This window comes from Chinchilla lanigera, unplaced genomic scaffold (genome assembly GCF_000276665.1).
Source record: "Chinchilla lanigera isolate Chin_1 unplaced genomic scaffold, ChiLan1.0 scaffold00056, whole genome shotgun sequence".
Taxonomy (NCBI): domain Eukaryota; kingdom Metazoa; phylum Chordata; class Mammalia; order Rodentia; family Chinchillidae; genus Chinchilla; species Chinchilla lanigera.
Genome location: NW_004955457.1, coordinates 7,219,621 through 7,240,098, shown reverse-complemented (window position 1 = coordinate 7,240,098; position 20,478 = coordinate 7,219,621). Strand labels below are relative to the sequence as shown.

General features: G+C 43.4%; 1 protein-coding gene across 2 annotated transcripts in view; it reads right to left on the bottom strand.

The window, feature by feature from the left end:
- Nucleotides 1-435: 435 nt before the first annotated feature.
- The window catches only part of Plekhm3 (pleckstrin homology domain containing, family M, member 3), a 174,221-nt gene continuing 154,178 nt past the window's right edge, over nt 436-20,478 (bottom strand). For both annotated transcript variants that reach the window (XM_005396971.2, XM_005396973.2), the window contains exon 8: nt 436-5,150. In XM_005396971.2, the coding sequence (XP_005397028.1) occupies nt 4,973-5,150 (178 nt within the window). In that variant the 3' untranslated portion in view covers nt 436-4,972. The remainder of the gene's footprint in view (nt 5,151-20,478) is intronic.

Here is a 20,478-nt window from a genome sequence, read left to right as displayed (position 1 = left end):
TAAAAATGCCAACGGCAATAAGAAGCCAAAGTGTGAACCACTCTACCTTTAATAATGTGTTTCCAACATGAATCCCTTTACTCATGGGTTTAAGGCACCAGGTTAAGCAAAGGTGAAAGGTTTGACATGTGTTGTAGAGTACGTAGGCTTCAGGTGCATCTGGATGAAGAGTAGCCAGCAAAGAAGGAAGGATCTGTTTTAGCTGAAGGGTCCTACAGGCTTCCAGTGGGTCAGAGAGACTAGAGAGAAGCACTAGATGGTACTATAAGGCACTCCTACGGGGAAGACACAAATGGAGGAGCCACAGGCCCAGTGTCCACTAGGTGGTTTGTCAGCCATGAGGCCTGAATCTGGGCCAGGCCTAGGACAAAGAGGATCTGGGGAGAGGGCTGCTTTCCTCACACAGAAGCGGTGAGCTAGGACCTGCATCTTCTACCTGGACCAGCAGCTGGCTTCACTCAAGAGCTTCTCAACAGGATGAGCAGCCGGTGCCTTCTGTTCCACCCAGGGGAACTAAGGCAAAACATCAGTTTTATCATTTAACAATGCCTTCGATCACATCAGAGGCCACTTTATGAGGAAAATGCCATGCATCATGTTCATTTGGAACCCATTTAAATAAAACCTCTGACAACTCCAGCTATGCCCAGGAGGGTATTCCATGCTTTTGACTTTTACCTACATATTAACAATAATGTAGATCTTACCTCAGCCATGCACCCGCTAAAACACACCAGAGAAACTCTCAGCCAGAGATTTGTGAATCCAGTGACGTGAGAATTACCTACTGATAAGAAGCTTCTGGGTGCTAACACTTAACCATCAAAACACTGTCCCACATGATAGAGATCAACATTTGTCTGTTCAGATTAACTGAGCATGACTGGATTCGATCTGGAGCAGCCAACTGTACTAACTTGGTGTCAGCAGAGTGCACAAGGAGGGCACAGAGCGCCTGGTACCCATGGCTGACAAGCACGGGACTAAGAGAAGGAATGACTTCCTGCCAAAGAGAGAAGCATTTGGTTCTTTCAATCCTGCACAGATGCTATTCTTTTCCACGTTGTTTCAGGGTAGCAAAAAAGTAGAGAAGAAAACTCCAGGAACAAAAAGGCGGAACACACACATACCTCTATTGACTGTTGGAGCTTAAGACATAAAACAAAATAATGGCTACACTGAATAAAAGCTGATGATTTATTTCATAATCTAATTATTTCCATAAAGCATAGCAGATCAGTGGAGAGGACTAATCCTGCACATAAAGGAGTGGCGGCAGCTTTACCCTGATGTGCAGAACGTGTCTCCACTTCTCTGGATACTGCCTGTCTCCGAGTATGGGTTCACTGTGTGTGGTGTTAAGCTGGTCCCGCCCTGATGATTAACTGCTGGACAGCCTCTCCTCAGTGGATAGAGGACAAACCTGCAGGTTTGAACCAAATTCTCTCAGGAGGCATAAAAAGAAATGGTCTGTTGTCAACATTCAGTGTGTACAAGAGACACACAGATGCCATCAGCGAGACCTGCACTCAGCAAGCAGGACAGTAGAAACGCCCTGGTCCTTAGGGTGTCCAAGGGAAGTCATAGCACAGCTCTGTTTCAGGAGTCTAAAGGGTACCTTTGTGTTGGAAAACACAAGTCCCAAGTACTAGAGCCATACTCTCTGTGTGGTGCTGGCTTCATTAGAATAACTGAGTGCTTACCCTCTTGTCTCATCAAATGTTTACTTACACTCCCAACAGGATAAGCCTCGGCACTGCAGACGTGAGAATGACTGCAACACGGCCCCTGAACAGGAGGTGAAATGGGATGGGGGCACAACAGTCAGCATCTATGTGGTCTTCCTACAGAGATGCAGTCAGTGCTCGGAACAGGCGGCCCCGGAAAGAACACCGTTCCCACTGCAGTTGTCTGCTTTGTGAATGCTCTGTGGCCCTCCTACGCCGGTGCACACTGATGTCTATTTTAGGAACTGGCTTCTTTACCTCAGGTTAGATGCCAACATTTCAGCAGGGCTGGACGGGCTTGCACGCGTGTTTCTGGCACTGGGAAGGGATTTCCTCAAGTGTACAGCAGGGAATGGGCCTTTGAGTGAGAAGCAGCTCCCTGGACCCAGCTGCCAGTCGCACGAGATTAATTGGTCATTTTCTCATGTGTGTTACGTGCAAAGATATTTACCATGGAACATGAGGCAAAGCAGGTATTAGCTCAGTCAGAAGGAGGGGCAATCAACAGACTTGCTTTTGTTCCTACAGTTTCTAAGCAGTGGAACAATTACCTAACATCGCACCAAGTAATTTGTTAGGGTGGAAAACAGTAAGGGTGTTCATGTGCTCTAAGGCATTCTGGGCTGAAAATAGCAATTTTGAATTTTCACGGCAGACTCAGCTTGGAAGCTGGCTCCACTTTGTCCTATCAGATTTTGGCGGTGTTGGTAGAGAATGTTGTTGTAGGCCTGTGGCCGGCATGAACCAGGCTGTCAGAGTTGTACAGAAAGGATAGAAAACAGAAGCAGCAGGGACCCGGTTCTAGTTCTGGGTAGCTGATGGTGCTGGTGCATTTATTTATTTTTTTCCTTTTGAAAATAAGCAGAAAGTGATGTGGGTGGAAAACTGTTAGGAGTTCCCAGGGACTGCTAATATTTCGCAGGGCCCTCTAAGTGGATTCTGGTGAAAACAAAGGTGTTTAGATCAGGGATCCAGAATGTCACCCTTGACTCGTGGCAGGCCTGATCCTGGATGCCTGTGAGTTGGGACAAAACATTCTGTACACAGCAAACATGTTAGGAGGGAGGGGACGGCCTTGTACTTCGGGTCTCCAAACACAGTGTGCTAGAAACAGCTCCGCTGACGGTCGGAATCACAGATACATTAATTCCAGCGAAGGCAAAGCAAGCTCAGTGACAGGGCTGGGAGCAGAGGGAGAAGGCACTTTGCCATGGGAGCACATCTGTTTTATAATAAGCAGGTCTATAATTCTCTCGTGAAAGATCATGTTCTACTATCTTCTCTGGGGCTGGAAAATATAAATACTGTATTTCACAAAGGGGAGGAGGAGAGGAGGTGATCCAATGTGTTTGCCAAGTGTGTGAGACACTTTCCACCCCTTTCCTTTTGTGTGCACATTCTCAATAATTGGGGGGAGGGAATGCGAGTCAACCTGCTTTTTCTAAGAGTAAAAGGCACCAACGAGGCATCTCGTGAACAGGGCCCTGGACTCTCACCAACTTTCATGCCTTGATCACAGCTACTGTAAAACCAAAAAATAAATGCATGGATGGTGCTGAACTACTAAGTTGAAACATGTGGTTTGGGGCCAAAGTGTTGAGAGGTGAAATGCTCACATCTAACTGCAGGAAAGCCATTGTGAAATGTCTTTGAATAGCCAGAAGTGTGGGGAGCTGGCCTCTGGAGGGAGCAAGGTGTGGAGCTGAATGCACCATGTCCTCGATGAGCCACCGCGGCCCCAGCTCCCAAAAGCCATGGGACGACTAAACCACGAACACATGGACAACATCTGCTCAGTGGGGAAGATCCATGACCGTCTCTTGAAGTCTACTGAGAATTATTTTGTTATAAGCATATTCTCCTGTTGTGTAGAGCCAAGGTAGAGGAAGGGGAGGGATCAGGTTTCCAGTGCTGTCCTACCTGGCACCTCAGTCACGGTCCCTGCCATGCTGGTTCTTACAGGACACTGCAGTAGGAGGACATGACCCTGCCAAATAGCAAAGCAGTGCGTTATATTTCTTATTCCTATGATAGTACTCATTTTAGCTTTACAGTGGCAATTATATATATCTACTTATTCAAACACTATTAGATGTAATTCATTAATTCTATTTGTATTTTCTTGATACCTTAAAATTGGGATTTTCTTCCAAAATAGTACTCCGATTTTTTTAAACAAACGGACAAACAAACAGAAAGTAACACAAGAGTGGTAAAATTGACAAAAGCCCAACAGAAAGTGCAGGGAAGAATGCTGAGAAATAAAGCAGTCAAAATGGCCAGGTAGGAACTGCCTGCACAGGACTTTGTGCAAGGAAACTGAAGATGGTCTCTTCCAAGATGCACACATCTTGTCCACCAGTCTCTCCACTGAGGTCTTTAATGCCACGTCTAAGACATTTTCTCCAGCTAACACCATGCAAAATATCACAGATATCACGACGCCCTTGGAAAGCTGTTCCTAAGAGAGCCACATCTGCAGCGTGGCACATGTGGCGGAGGCTGTGCAGTTAGGCAGGTGTTGGGATTCGTACCAGCAAACAGAGGACATGCAGCTATTGGTCGCAGAGGCCTCTTCTTTCCTTGGAAGAAAACTGAGATTAACCTCAAAACCAGAAGCAGCCTCCTCCTCAGTTCAGGGCGGTGCTTTCAGTCAGAGACAGCCGTGTACTTGGCTCCCCGCCCTGTACCTCTGCTCCAAAGATCCTGGTCTCTGCCAGGGACACCGGGGCCTGGAAGGATCCAGGCGTGTTTCTGTGTTCTGGAGATTTCCTTATGAAGCAGATGATGACAGTGCCTGCCTCAGTTCCCCCAGCCCCTGTGAAGGCTAAAAACACATAATACAGAAATAACCAAAGCAGTGTTGGTCTGCAGGAAATGTTTCCTCCTATATTTTGTGTAAAAATGGCCCTTAAGAGCCAAAATGAAACAAAACAAAACAGAACAAAAACTCTGAACTATAAAGCATTGTATGTAAACCACAGTTGCTAGGAGCAAGCAGCTGAAGTTCATGGTCAAGTACACGGGTAGGTTTTCAGCCTCAGAGACTCTGTGGCCTTGTTAGACAACGATTTGCACAGAACATACGTACAGGACGTATAGGTGTGTACACATGTAGGTAAATAAATGTAGACAGCTACATCTAGTGGAAGAGGAGACAGACCCTTCTTCTTAGGTGCGTGTGGCTACCTGGGAGCCACTCGGTCTTGGGTCACTATGGGGCACGTGCCAGCGTGGCCTGGCACTCAGGTGTTCTGGTAGGACAGCTCAAACATGGTGCACGCCTCCTCCAGGCTCTCGTCCACATTCAGCCGCCGCCAGAAGGACTTCTGCTTCTTCTGCAGCTCTCTCCGGACGCAACGCGGGCAGGGAACAGACTTTTCTTTGCATTCAGCATGGAAGACGGCTCCACAGCTCTCACACCTGCAAAAGCCAACCATGGAGTTGATGAGCACGAGTGAAGAACAGCACACCTACATGAGGTCGGGGCCCAAGCACAGCTAAGGCACCAGGTGATCCAGACATCCCTGCCCGTGGGAAGGGAGTGATGCTGGATAACGGAATGTTTCCTTTGGCCAAACACTGAAGGCTGAATTTCACTTGAAAAACCTTTTTCTCATGATTGGAAGGAGGCTGGGGAGAGGCATATGGCTTCTGAGAGGAGGGGAGTCAGCAGCTAGCTAGACCTCTGTGATTGCACGAACGGCAGGCAGCGCTGCAAGTTTTGTGTGTCAGCCTCCCCGCCGTTGAGAAAGAGGGAGGACAGCAACTGGGAGAAGCGACGGGAAACGCGGAACGGTCCCGCCAGCCAGAAGCAAATCCCCAGCACACCAGTGGCAAGCCCAGCGCCATGTCTCTGAGCACCCCGCTTTCTTCTTCAGGTAACGTGAGCTGAGTGGCCCTGTTAACTCATGGTCTTTATTTGACAGTTTGAGAAGGTAAAAGGACACATTTTCATTCTCTGAAAGATATCCTGGGGTCTATTACTCTGTGAGTTTTTTAAAAATTAGGAAAAGCTTCCCACTTTTATGAGCCTACCTTTGTAACCTAAGTAAGAACAAGAAAGCACGGGAGAGTGAGGAAGAAAAGTTTTTTTCCCCTTCCACTGATACGGCAGATATTGTAATTTATGGAGAGGAGACATTCCAGGTGGATGACTAGCTTGTTGTTCGGCCTAGTGGAAGCCTGCTCAGGACTCTGAATAGCTTGTTTTTACTGCACAGTTTTTAATGATGACTAACTGACAAGCTCAAATGTAGCTGCTCCAGTGAGTGGCTTGCTGATGAGGGCTGAATTCTCATCCTTCCACACGAGTGAGAAGCGACTTTGATCCTGTTTTCGAGCCTACATGACTCTGTCCAGCTAGCAGCATCCAGGGAGCATCCAGCACTGGACTGGGTTGAAAGAAGGATGGCAAGGAAGCACTCCTCAGGGGTAGCCTCAGGTTATTTTTTGGAACCAGGAATCTAACTCAGGATCTCACGCTTGCCAGGCAGGCGCCTCGCAGCTGAGCTATATCCCCAGCCATAGTCTGGGGCTTCTGTGGTTTTCCTCACAGTACCTCTAGTTATAGTTAGGCCTGGGCTCAGGATGTCCTAGGGGTTCTATTTCCTACCCTGCCACCAACTCAGCCCTGGCAGGGTCCCCAGGCATTGGTCAAAGGGGGATTGTCCCTTGCACCTCGTGCCCTGGAGAGCAGGCAGTGATTAGGCAGGAGCGATGCTAGGTGTAGGTCCCACCGAGAGAGCAGCAGACGAGGACTCCACTGACCCTAGCAGTCCCCACTCCCAGGACCCGGGGAGAGGCAGCAGTGGTTAGGAGAGCAGGCAAGGAGCTTCAGGTTGCTTCCAGGCTGGCTGTTGCTATGGACTGACTGTGTGCTCCTGAAGTTCATATGTGCAGGTAAAGCTCACTATAATTGGAAGTAGAGCATTTGTTTGGTACTAGGGTAAATGACATCATCAGGGTTGGGGCCCTGATCTGATTGGCATAGTGTCCTGAGAGGACATAACCCAGAGCGTGCTCTCAGTTTTTTTGTCCCATGCTTCGGAGGAAAGGCCACCAGCAAGACAAGCCTCATGGGAAATCAATCCTGCTGGCATGCTGGTCTGAAATTTCGTCTCCAGAGCTGTAAGAAGTCCATTTCTGTGGTTAAGTCACCAAGTCTGTGCTTTTGGTAGGCACGCTGAGCAGACAAAACAATGCCCTTGAGCGAGTTACTTCACCTTCTGAACATTAGTTTCTTCATCTGCTCAGTGGAGACAACATCAGCACCCACCTCAGGGGTGCTTGCTGCTGCAGATGAGATCACGGGTAAAGCGTCTGGTATAATTTCAGGCACAGGCAAGTGGGCACGGCTCCCTCCAGTGTGCCCTGAGGCTGCCTGCTGCCTTTCTGGGAGGCTTCGCTGTAGTCTGGCTTCATCTACATCACAGAGGTGACCTAGAGAATGCATCCCTCCCATTTCACAGATTAGAAAAGAGATTCTAAAAGGGCTAGTGATTGTCTCCCAGGGGCAAAAAGAGGTGAAGAGCGTTGTCAGTGGAACTGGCTCCTGGCAGGCCAGCCAAGGCTTTCCCTGAGCGGATGCTGCCAGGTGTCTGAGCGAGCGCATGCACCGCTGTGCCCGAAAACAGCATTTTGTGTCAGAGCACCTGTGTTAAATTACAAATCTCTCTGTGGCTGAGTGATTCTGGGTAACTTACTACCTTCTTGGTGCTTTGGTTTCCTCATCTGTAACATGCTGTTCATGATGACCCCCTTCCTACTCACCGGGTCGCTGTGAGGCTAAGATGAGCAAACACTGGTGAGAGGACCATGCAAATGGCGTGACACCACCCCTCCAGGGGACGCCAGCCCCCCTGCTCCTTGACACTAGTGCTGTACTGGGCCTCTTTGCTGCCTCCTCTCTCCCGCCAGTGGAGATGAAGGTCAGATGCAGGTTTCCTAGTGCCTCTAGCTTAAGCCAGCCTACCCCAGCACCCTCCGTGGCAGTGGCTTTGTCCCCCCAGGTCACACCTCTGTAACCTTCTATCAGTAAAGTGACACTAATGGTAGCTTTATCAAATAAATTTCCTTCTCTCTGCCCCCTTTGCCCTGCTGTGTTAGTCTGAGATTTATACACCCAGGGATGTTGCCCTAGGGCACTGACTGATAAGGAAAAGCCACATTGTGTCCGTCCCTCCAGTGCCACTCCCTTATCTCTGCTGATACCATGCCCCTGTGAGTGAAGAAGTTCGAGTCTTATCGGCTATTTCTAGGGTTACAAACACCCATAGGGTGATGGAGGGACCAGTGCACCTGCTCTTTCTAGCCAAAGGTCAGTAACTGAAAAAAAGTATGAGATAAAGCAAAAATTAATGATTTCAAAATAGAGCCAAGTCTTATTTTCTCACAATTTATAACCCAGAAGACATCTTTCCAACTGTCATATGGACAGATTGATCAATGACCTTCCCAAATTCAAAAAGTCTATAGTTAATCCCTCCCCCTCACCTCGAATTTCTTTTTAAAGGAAAAGAATAAGAGCAGGAAAAGGAAGGAGAAACTGTTCTCTTTACATAAAATTAATAGAACTCTGTAATAAAAATGTAATGTACAGGAAAAACAAAGTATTTATATTTAAAAATGCAATATATACAGGTGTACTCCTGTTTGAGAATAGGGCTTTACTGAAAGGGATTTTCACATGAAAAAGGTTTACTAGCTCACAAGTGTTTACTGAGTTTTGTGATTGTATGACTTACCACATGACTTTTTAGGAACACTTGTTTCATATGAAGGCAAATCTACCAATGTTTTCATCTCTGCTAAGAACTGTGACAGGTGATGAAAGACAAATGTCCCTTTGCTGCTCCTGCCTGATACAGCGAAGGAGAGCCAGTGTCTTCATACCACAGCCACCTGGTTGCAGCAATAAGCAGCTTCACCCCAGACAAAGACACGCTGTCCTCCTGCTGCAGTGTTGCAGAGGATGTTTGCCAGTGACAAAGTAATCCAATGGGTTTTCCACTTTTTTCTCAAGCATATCCATTTCTTAGCATGATCTAGGAATCTACGTCCAGTATGACGGACATTTGGGGTCAAATCTGTTTTTGGAGTGGGGGTGGCCTATGCATGGCAGGGTGTTTAGCAGCATCTACCCTCTGGAGCATCCTCCCCAGGCCCTTGAGAGTTGTGACAAGCCGTATCTCCAGACACTGCCTAATACCTCTGGGGGATAAAAATCATCCTGTTGGGAACCACTAACCTAATCTATCTGGAAAAGGCATCACAGAGGAGGATATCCCTGGGGTAGATACTTAAACAGTACGCCCCCCCCCACGGATTTGTAACTATCACCTGCTGACTTACACTTATCAACAGTAAGGTACAACATAGTATATATTCATTTAACTTGCACAAATGTTTTTTTTTTTTTTTAACATATTGTTTGATTAAAGTAATTGAAACTCAGTAGCATTAACTATCCAGTAGTTTCTAAAACTAATTTCAAACAAGATTTAAGAAATTGTTGGGGCTGGGGATTTAGCTCAGTGGCACAACACCTGCCTGGCAAGCACAAGGTTGTAAGTTTGGTTCCCGGTACTGGGAAAAAAAAAGATTTAAGAAATTGTCACTCAAGGCACAATTCTATGCCCTGCTCGGTAACCCCTTAACTACCAACTCACTCTGAGTTTGCATTCCTTCCCAAAAGCTACCTCAGTGTTTGGCCCTCAGTCACATTTGTGTGCTCTCTGGCCAACACTCTCTGGGCTGTGGCATTTTCCAGGCTTCATGGCAAATCAAAGGCAAACACTTTTGCATATGCTTCAAAATAGATTGCTTCTGTGCAACTGTGAGGTCCTTAAGTTTCATCAGCTTCTGCAATAAAACACTGCAGTAAGACATTCAGCAGGCTGTTCCCTGTACAGAGGAAGCTGGCCCTAGTGTCAGGGGACTTCGGGTTATTTACGTCCTCTATAAGCCTCATTCTCTACAGAACCAAGTGAAGTTGAGTTAGATGATATCTAGGGCCCTTCTAACTTGCAGATTTTGGGTAGGGAAAAAAAGCTACTCTGGGTGATAACCTCTTCTCCAAATTTTCTTGCTCCAGGGTCTATGGATGAATAAGTGTGTACGCTGCCTGCTGTCTCCTCCCTAGAAAGTCTCAAATTGTCAAGGTGGGACTGAATGAGATGAGCCTTAAGGTGCTATACATTACTTTTAATTTTTTATTTGTATTAATCAAGCTATAAAATAACTTTATGCATTAGGATATACAGCACTGTCAGAGGTTTGGCCAAAAGGAGCAGACTGCACCTATCTCATAAAATTTCAATTAGACATTAAGGATTCCTTTTAAAGTCTTCTCCCATCCTAGCTATCATCAATACTTATTGTCCTCAAGAAAAAAACAAGAATTGTTAAATGCGGGTTTTGGGGGAGGGGGTAGCTACAGTCAGCAGGTATATTGAAGTGTTTTGTGTGTGAACCACTGGGACAGCCCTGCTGGAGTGACCTGGGTGTGTGTCAGTCAGCGCTGGACACACCACAGCAGGTGGGACTAGGAAGGACAGGCTAGAGTTGTGCTTCCCTGGATGCTCTAGGGACAACACTAGTGACAGACAGTGTGAGGCCTTGGAGACTGCTCTCCTTTCTTGGGCTCAAGGGCGGGGCAACAGAAATCTCACTTTGCATCTGAGTCAGTATACCACGGAATGGAATGAAGCCATACATTTCATGAACAGTCTCTGACCTAAAAATTAGCTCACTGCCTTGCAGGAACTGAGGGGGAACTTCACAATCTAGAAATCTAATAGCCTACTGCAAATAGACTGAACAGACGTGATGTTATTATTGCTGTGGAATCCAAGAAAACTAACCTGCCACAAACTAGGAGAACCAAATACGTTCGGGGGAAAAGGTTTGCTTCTCAAATATTATGGCAAAGCAGCAAGAATTCCTGGCTGCAGACAGTTTCCTGTTCTGGAATGCTGATGATGTGAGACCAATTAGAGACAGGCTTAATGGCTTTGTCTGCACCCTTCCAGATTCTAGCTGCACATGGGGAGGTCACAGGAAACTGCTAAAGGCCCCTGCCCTGAGTTGAGGTCACTGAAATGCTTCTGCTCTGTACATGTTGGGTTCTTCTCCTGCTGTGTTTTTATTTTTGGCTCAGGCAATGGCCTCAGATATTTCACTTGGATTGAAATTCAGGTTTTAGTTTGGCTGGATCCCTGACAAGTTAAAGGACAGCCCTGCGGAGCAGGGCAGAGCTTTGGCTGATTTCCACACTGCAGAGCCCACAACCAACAGGGTGGGGAGCAGAAATAAGTGCACGTTATCAGGCATGCGAGTGTGGTTTTGTGCATGGCTACTATGTAAGGCGTCCCATACAGCCACTAGCTATTATTGGCTTTTCCAAGAAACCAAGATGGTTACTTAAATCTCTTAGATAAGGGAGGTAGTTATTGGGGCCTGGTTATTTTAATGTTTTGGGTGGGTATTTTCTGTTATTGTGTAAGTAAATGAAAACAAGCAAACAATTTGTAATTTTCTTAAATGGGAATTTGGCCAGCATCACATATGTTAAGCCTGTGTGAATGCCTATGCACTATGTACGTACTTATGCTGTTCAAAAAATATACAACCTGTTATTAAACACGCTAAGGTAAAATGAATTAAATATGATTCAAACAAATGATAAGATCTACTAGATTGATTCTTTTCGAGGGGTATGAAGATTACAATGATGAAAAGTTAACACACAATTTCAGTAAGAAATTGATAATAATGGTATATCGATGATTTGAGGGAGTCTAAGTCACAGCAGCTGCCTTGAGTACTACCTCCTGAAATTAGCTTGTTTCAGGTTGACCAGAAATCCAGGTTCTCCAAATGCCCCTCTCTTTTGCTCAGCAGTGCAAAAAGAGAAAACGAAAAGTAGACAGGGTGGAGAGAAGATGAAAATCTTGGGCTACAGAACACGGAGTCTTGCAGAGAGAAAAATGGACATACATATGGGCATATCACATGTGGGATTGTTCAGTGTGATCCCCAACTCCCCTGTCTTTTTGGCTGAGAATAGGGAGATGCGAGAACTGAAAATGTATTAATATGGTCTGATGGGAATTGTATGCAACTGGAAAAGATCCAGCTCCTCTGGCTACGTGTCTGGGAAATATAGGTACTTAAGTACTAGTTTGTAAGAGAACTCCAATAATTTTGACTATCAAATGTGTATACAGTATGATCAAAATTAGAAATTTAAATTAAGCAACACCTACCTGAATTTTTGTTCCTGAATTTATTTATTTTTTGTCTTTTTGAGACAGGATCTCACTCTGCAGTTCAGGCAGGCCTTGAACTCACTTTGTAGCCCAGGCTGGCTTCAAACTTGCGGGGCTCCTCCTGCTTTAGCCTACTGAGTGCTGGAATTCCAGGCATATGCCACCACACCCAGCCTCTTTCTGTTTTTGGATAAATTATCTTTTTTAATCCTTAGAACAGCTCTCTAAATTAGGCACTGTATGATTCACTTTCCCATTTTTATTAAATTGGCCCTAAGTATGATACAATACAAAATGTACTGGTGGCTTATGTGGTCCTAGAGCTAATGAATGGGGGAACAACTTTTGACTGGATTGATTCTAGTCTTCTGATTTGAAATTTAGCCCTCCTTCTCCTGTTACATGGTCTTTTAAGTTACTCAACACACACCTAACTACCTGCTAAGCCCCCACTCTGGAAAGGACAATTGGCATGTCCTGCAATGATCTTTTTAATCTGCTCTTTAAGCCCTAGTTAATTAAGGAAGAGTTTTTCCCTGACTGCAGCTCACAAAGCATTTGGCTTTCACAGGTCTTGGACTTTGAGTTTGTAAACCAAGCTCAGCTAATGCTTTTGACAAAAGCTTTACTTAAAATCGGGCTTCAAAGTAGAATGCAAACAAGGTTTAATTAATTCATTTGTTAATTTTGCCACCCTACAGGGGACACTACCTCATCATCATCTTTTGTGCAAATGCTTAATACAGTAAATGCTTTCTGCTAATCTGTGGATCCTAGCTAAGCTCAGTCATACTTTAGATGTGTATAAAATCATAACAGATTTGATCTTAATGAAATAGTTTTATGATATGGCTAAATTTTTACTTTAAGGTTCATTTGACAGTTACTATAACTGTCAGGAAACAAATGCCCACATTTTCTATGATTACTTCAGGAAAATTTGTTCACTATTGGAAAAAGTTAAAGCACTACTATTTTCCACCATTGCTGGAAAAGCTAAAATACGTTATAATTGTAGCCATCAAGAACTGCATATAAAAGCAACGGCTTTCTGTAAAAATTCTCAAAGTAGTTCAAAATGCTTAAAAGTCCAAGAGATACTTAGAAACATCTTGTTATAGCTAAGACACTGGCAACTGACCACAGGAATATTTTTAGGCTAATAAATATCAATACAAATAATGTTAGTTTATATATCTAGTCTTTATTTACCTGTCTCTTTATGTAATAACTGAAAAATATAATGACAAATTTTTGAGATAAGCCTTTTTAAAAGTAAACAGTAATTTATAAAACTTGTAATAACTTACCTAAATCTCTGAATAGGACTCACTGTTATTTAACATATTACATTTGAGTTCCTCAAAGTATTAAAACACTTAGTAGAACCAAATTAAAGAAACTTTTAAGTATGGATACATTAGAAAATATAAAGATAGCCCAGAAAATAAGCTTATCTAATTTTATAAACAGCATGACTGGCTGATTAGGTCCACATTATTGGTTAGTGATGTAAACTGAAAAGAGAAACAAATAGTCAAATAAAAGACCCAAAGTATTTTGTTATTATTTAGATTATTTCCCTATTTGTTTCCTATTTGTTTTATTTTAAGGTTCCTGGTTTATTCCCTATTTGTATCCTACCAAGACGACGCTCTTAACTACATGGCATTATATAAAATTTTCTAATACTCAGTGAATGCTATGCTAGTGGTGCTTGGCAAAAGAATCTGTCAAAGGGCACAACACAGTGGCTCACTGGGAGAAGCATTAGCTTAGGCTATAACAATGAAGTATACTAACCAATAACTTTTTTTTCACTGTCTCTGGGTTGGGGGCTGAGAAAATCTTCAGTGAGGTAAAACTAAGGTGACCTGGGCATGGTGGCACATGCCTATAATCATAGCACTCAGGAGACTGAAGCAGGATAGTGAGTTCAAGGCCAGCCTGGGCTACACACAACCTGTGCTACATAGCGCGTTCAAGGCCAGCCTGCAGGGACAACAAAATACACACATACACACACAGTTAAGAAACCTCTAGGTAGGTTAGCCATGAAAGAAACATAAATATTGATTGCTCTTAGGTACTTTGCAAGTGTGCCCTGATTAGATTTCTCTCTTTTAAACAGTTTACCTTAAATACGGATAGGGAAGCAGAGGAAGGGAAAAGCCACCTTTCCTCTGGAAGCTTTGACATTCATATCACCCCTGTCCCTGAACTGCTGGGCTGGTCTGCTTTCAGATGGAGCTCCCGTCCCCCACTCCTGGGTCTTCCCGGCTGCCAAGGAAAATTTGCTTGTCTTTCATTCTAGATTTGGAAGATTTTCTTTTTAATCACTGATGTAAGCTGCTTTACTCTCTTCTTACAGAATGGCTTTATGATACTTCATCCTCCCAACTCTCAAGGCCGAACTAGGTCTTTCAGTTTAAGCCACATCTATTTGCTAGAGGCTGCCAATGTTTCCCAAACAGACTTCAAGTTAGCTTCTGGTTCACTATTTGCAAGTTCACTTATAATGTTATTAGTTTTATAAAATGACTGCTCTCATATTTCTGCTTTTCACATGAATTACTCTTTTTGCTGTCTTTTCCTATTTTTTCATCAAAAGGCTGTAAAATTCTTTCCATTCACTTTGGTGGTGAGGACACCAGAAGTGAGACTAGTCAAGTGTGACAGCCTTTTATCCTTCAAGATAGTTTGTGGGTGCCCAGATCTCAGGGCTAGTGCTCTGGCAACACAGTAAGGCAGAAGGACCCTGAACTGAGATTTAGTATGTAGAATCTCCCAGTAGCTACAAGAGGTGGTACTGGATGAGGTGTGTGGTTCCTGTAAGGGGTGGAAATGATGGGTGAGTGATATCTAAGCTCCTTTTGGCTCTATAAAGGTTCTACATGCTGGTATGATTCAGTTCAAACACCATATTCTGTATAGTGTGTGAACATCTATGAGCTGTGCCTTTATCTGTAAGTACTTTGAAAGCATGAGATACTTATTAATGGTAGTTGCATATCTTACGTGCATATGATTCCTGATGCAGTATTGTTAAGTGGGTTAATACTCAGAACACTGAAGGTGATTAATAAAGATATGATAATGCATATTAGATGTTGACATTAGAACAGAAAAATAATTTTTAAAAGACAATCTGGGGGCTGGGGATTTAACTCAGAGGCACAGCGCCTGCCTGGCAAGCGCAAGGTTGTGAGTTCGATTCCCGGTACCGGAGAAAAAAAAAAAAACAAAAAAACAAAAAAAAAACAAAACAAAAAAAAGACAATCTAATGATACATCTGTACTCCCACAATTACTTGTGGGGAAAAAAAACCCTCAAAATATCAAAAACATATACTGACAAAACTAAGCTACTATTGTACCTTTTGTAAGTCTAAGCATAAAACAACTTATTTCAGAACATGCTGCACAGTCTGAAAAGTCAACATTTTTTTGTATGAAAAGGTAAACACTCCTCTTCCCTATTGTGTATTCAGGTTACTTATTTACAGTCTCAAGGGGAAGAAGAAGTACTGTATACACTAAGAAATGAACTAAAAGGTGTTTAGAAAATTATCTGAGTAGCTTAGCAAAGCTCAGGTTTTTGACATCATATCTTTCCTAATGTTAAATTCTCCATTACCCCACTAAAACACATCTGTTTCTAACATATGAAAGAATGTTAGTAATCACTCAATAAAGTGGCATCTGTTGGTGATGTCTACTTAAGTAACAATTTCCCTGAAATAAGTTTAAAGCCACGTAAAATAAAGTGTTAATAACTACAGATTTGTAAAGTTAAAGCAAACTCTTCATTTATTTATGAAATATTTATTGAGCAGTTACAATGTGCTGTTCTAGATGAAGCAGGGAGTGAAACAAAAAAGTCATTTTTAAAAATAGAATTTACACTTTCAAAATAGATATATCAATTTATATCTTAATTCCTCTGAGTGAGTCAGAATCAGTCAACTTCACTGAGAACTTCATGACAAACTATTAGACAAATAAAAAATGCCAAACAATGTAGCCAGAGCAAAGCTCAACTTTTTTGTCAATAGAGCTTGGAATAGTACCATATGCCTGGTAGGTAGGTCTAGGGGGTGGTGACTCGTCAAAGGTCACATAGCAAATTCTTGGCAGAGTTTTGAATGATACCTAGACTTTTCTATCTCCTTTCCATAGATTTTCTATCTCCTTTTCTATCTCCTTTCATCTTTCCATGAACTAGCCTGTCTGTACTTATTAAATAGATCTAAATGATTTTTGAGCCAATTAAAAAACTTCTTCTAGAAGTATCCATCATTTAAAGTTTAGAAGTTAAATATGATTATTTTCATTGGTCAGATATGTGATAAAAATGCAAGATATGAAATTATATATTCAATCTGATCCCAATTTCATATATGCATGCATATGTGTAGGAAATGAGTACTAACGGACAATTTCTTTTTTTATATATTTTAGTGTACGCACCAGTTAGGGTTCACTAGAGGAACAGATTTAGTAATACAAGTACCCTCACAATGGCCACCTGGAGTCAGGAGTGGAAGGATGTAAAGTGGCTGTGTGTGCACTGGATAGATGGAGGATCCAGCTGAAGGTTGAAGAGCTGGAACTAACTGCAGAGTGTGGTGTGAGTCTGCGTGGGAAAGCTGATGGGTTTGCATTACAAGGCTAAAGAGCGTGCACTAGAAGCCTGAAGGGACTGGAGCTTCTCCTGCAAAGAAAGAAGACTTCCTTCTTCCTTCCCATTTTAATCTGTGCAGGGTACAAGCCTCTTGGTTGGTGACACTCACATCTGTGTTGTGTCTTCCCTCTTCAGTTTGTGGCAACCACCCACAAACACATGCACAACTGTGCTCCAGTATTTGCAAGGCATTTCTCAATCTGTTCAAGTTGATATATAATACTTAATGATCACAAACCACTCACCCCTTGTCAACTTGACAATTAGGAGCATCTCCTGAGACTATGCTTAATTTCCAAATACAATAGTGAGCTCATAATTATGCCTAACAGGTTACAAATATCCTGTGTACAAATGGAAACGCATGAAGTCGCTCCCCAGAATAGAAGGCAAAGTTTTTCTCTGTACGATGCTTACTCTTCTCCTAACATTCCATAATGTACACATTATAATATAGATTTACAGTATTTACAGAGATGACATTGTCTATCAATATTAGGTTACAAAGAAAGAGAATAAAGATACCTGCTTAATATACATGAATATATGACCAACCATATTAACAAAATAAGAAAGAAATACAATAATTACAATCTTCATTTCTGTAACTGGTCATGTTACAGGCCATGGAACTACCCATTCTGTATTCCCTTGGCCTTTAGCAAGTATTTCACTCTTGGTTCTTTCCCTGGTGGAGCAACCCATACTTTCATTCTTACAGGTTCTTGGCCATTTGTCATCCTGCCTGGATTGGGTTTTTGTAGTTTCCCACTGACCTTAATAACGGCATGGTAATATTATGAGGCATCCTAAAGGATCTCCTGCACTCTAAATATATTCTTCCTTTCCTCATTGTAGAGTAACAGTCCAATTTCCCCCTGATACTCTGGGTAAATCACCCTTGCCAACACTGTAACTCCCTTTTTAGCTTGTTTACTCAGAGGCATGAAGAACCCAAAATGACCAGGGGGAAATCTTAGCTTCCAGCTCAATGGAATCATTGCTGTGCTTCTTTGTACATGCCTTTTCCCCTCTGGAACTAAGACTTCTAGGTCAGCAGAGCATAAGGTCATGGGAACAGAAAGCAAAAATTTTGCTAGTGAGTCACTAGGGGGTCATGATGAGTGGTACCACTCATCCCTTGATTCCTGGATCCATGAATCCTGGCTATAGGAGATGCAGTACTTTATAGTGGATGCTTACTCAAAGCATATACAGCTTTTTGAAGAACCTTGGCCCAGCCCTGCAAGTTATTGCCACCTAGCTGGTGCTGTAACTGCATTTTCAAAAGGCCAGTCCACCTTTTTATCAATCCAGCTGCTTCTAGAGGGTGGGGAACATAGTAAGACCAGTGAATTTCATAAGCATGAGCCTACTGCCTACTTCTTTGGTTGCGAAATGTGTTCCTGGGTCAGAAGTAATGCTGTGTGGACTACCATGATGGTGGATGAGGCATTATGTAAGTCTGTGGATGGTAGTCTTGGTAGAAGCATTACACGCAGGGAAGGCAAATCCATACTTGAAATAAGTGTCTGTGCTAATAAGGACAAAGCATTGCTTTTTCCATGAGGGAAGGGATCCAGTATAACCAACCTGCCACTAGACTACAGGCTGGTCACTCTGGGGAATGGTGTCATATCGGGTATATGTACTGTTTGTCTCTGCCGTTGGCAGACTGGGCAGTCGGCAGGTAACCACGTCAGCCTTGGTGAGTGAAGTCCATCTTGCTGAGCCCATGCATGGCTTTTATCCTTGTCACCATGGCCACTTGGTTAACCTCACTGGGCAATGACAGGGGTGGCTGAGGAAAAACACTGACTACTACGCAGAGAATAGATATCCTACCCACTTGATTACTAAATTCCTCTTTTGCTGAGACTACCTTTTGGTGAGCATTTACATGGAACACAGAATCTTTACATCCTTCATCTATGTCTACCCACATATCTCTGCCTGAAATATATTTCTTACCAATTTTGCAGTCATATTCTTTCCAACTCGCTGACCATCCGGCCAGATTATTGGCTAACGTCTATGAATCAGTATATATATGGTCACATATCTGACCACTTTTCTTTCAAGTGACATAAATGACCAGGGGCACTGCCTGAAGATCTGCCCATTGTGAAGATTTCCCTTCACTTCTGTTTTTCAGGGATGTTTGGGAAAGGGGCTGCAGTGTTGCAGCTGTCCACTCTGCAGCTGTCCAGGTGCTTGCATAACATGCAGAGCCATCTGTAAATCAGGCCCTCATCTTCTCTTCCTCTATCAACTGATTATATGGGTACACCCCACGAGGCCATAGGTGCATGCTGGAAGACAGAAGGTAATACAGCAGGAGGAGGAACCCTGGGCATTTGGGCAACTTCTTCATGTAACTTACTTGTGCTGTCTAGACCTGCTCAGGCTGGATCATGTATATAGCACTTCCATTTAATGATAGATCGTTGCTGTGCACGTCCAACTGTATGATGTGGTAGGCCAGTGAGCACTCAGTTCATGGGCAGCTCATGTCCTGTGGTAAGCTGGTGTCCCACCGTGAGCAGTTTCCATTAAGGCCCAATAAGAGGCCAGGAACTACTTTTTAGAGGGAGAGTAGGTGTCTGCAGACGATGGCAGAGCCTTGCTCCAAACTCCTAATGGCTTCTGCTGAGATTCACCTATGGGGCCTGCCAGAGGCTCCAAAGAGCATCCCCACCTGCAACTGACACTTCAAGTACCCTGGGTCTGCTGGATCATATGGCCCCATGGCAGAGAAGTCTGCACAGCAGCCTGGACCTACTGCAGGCCTTCTCTTCTGGCCCCCACTCAAAAGAGCAGCTTTCTGAGTCACTCAGTAAATGGGCTGCAGTAAGACAGTGTCCTTATCAAATCTTCTACAGTGAATATCAATTTTATAGTTAGAAAGTTAAAGTATGAGTTAAACAATGAATATTTCCATTTTCAAACAACAAAAAATTAGGTTGTCTGGAATACTTAAAAATAAGACAGTACAGGGCCAGGGACATAGCTCAGTGGCACAGCACCTGCCTTGCAAGCATGAGGTCCTGAATTTGATTTCTAGTAACAACAACAAAAAAAAGACAACACAATGGTAACCATATGCCTAACACAGAAGCTTGTTAAGAAATGTGTCTAGGTAGAGAAGACAGACATCAATTCAAGTGGCCAAATAGCCTCAAATACAATGCAGCCTCACCAACTAAGATTATGTTTACAAATGCCCTGTGTTTATCAAGGTGTTACTGGCATAAAGGGTTGGTCAGTGCCGAAGGTTTCACAAAAGTCTCTTCTGTGTTAGCAGACATTCTGAAACATTTTGCCATGTGAATATAGAAGCCATGAAGCCCAGGTGAAATGTGATTTACCCAGTTACTCTTTGACAAAAATTTAACGCCCCACCCCCTCAAAAGAACCACAATTGTGCTGAAGAGTTTTTCTTGAGGAAAACCTTGACTGACACAAGAAAGATATTAAGGAGGGGAAGTCACATGACTTACAAAGAGTACAATCCCATCTTGGTATGTCATCATTTTGTTTTTGCCACTCACAAAATATGTGAGCTTCTGAATTCTGCCCTTCCCAAAATGTCTAGATGGTTTTTACAATCCCTTCCATCTCAGTAAGGGATGATTCTAAATCATACTAAATCATAGTCAGGGGCTGGGAATGTAGCTCACTGGTAGAGTGCTTACCTAGCATGGGTGAGGCCCTTTGTTCAATCCTCAGCATCTCTCTCTCTCTTTCTCTCTCTCTCTTTCTCTCTTTCTTTTTCTTTCTTTCTTTCTTTCTTTCT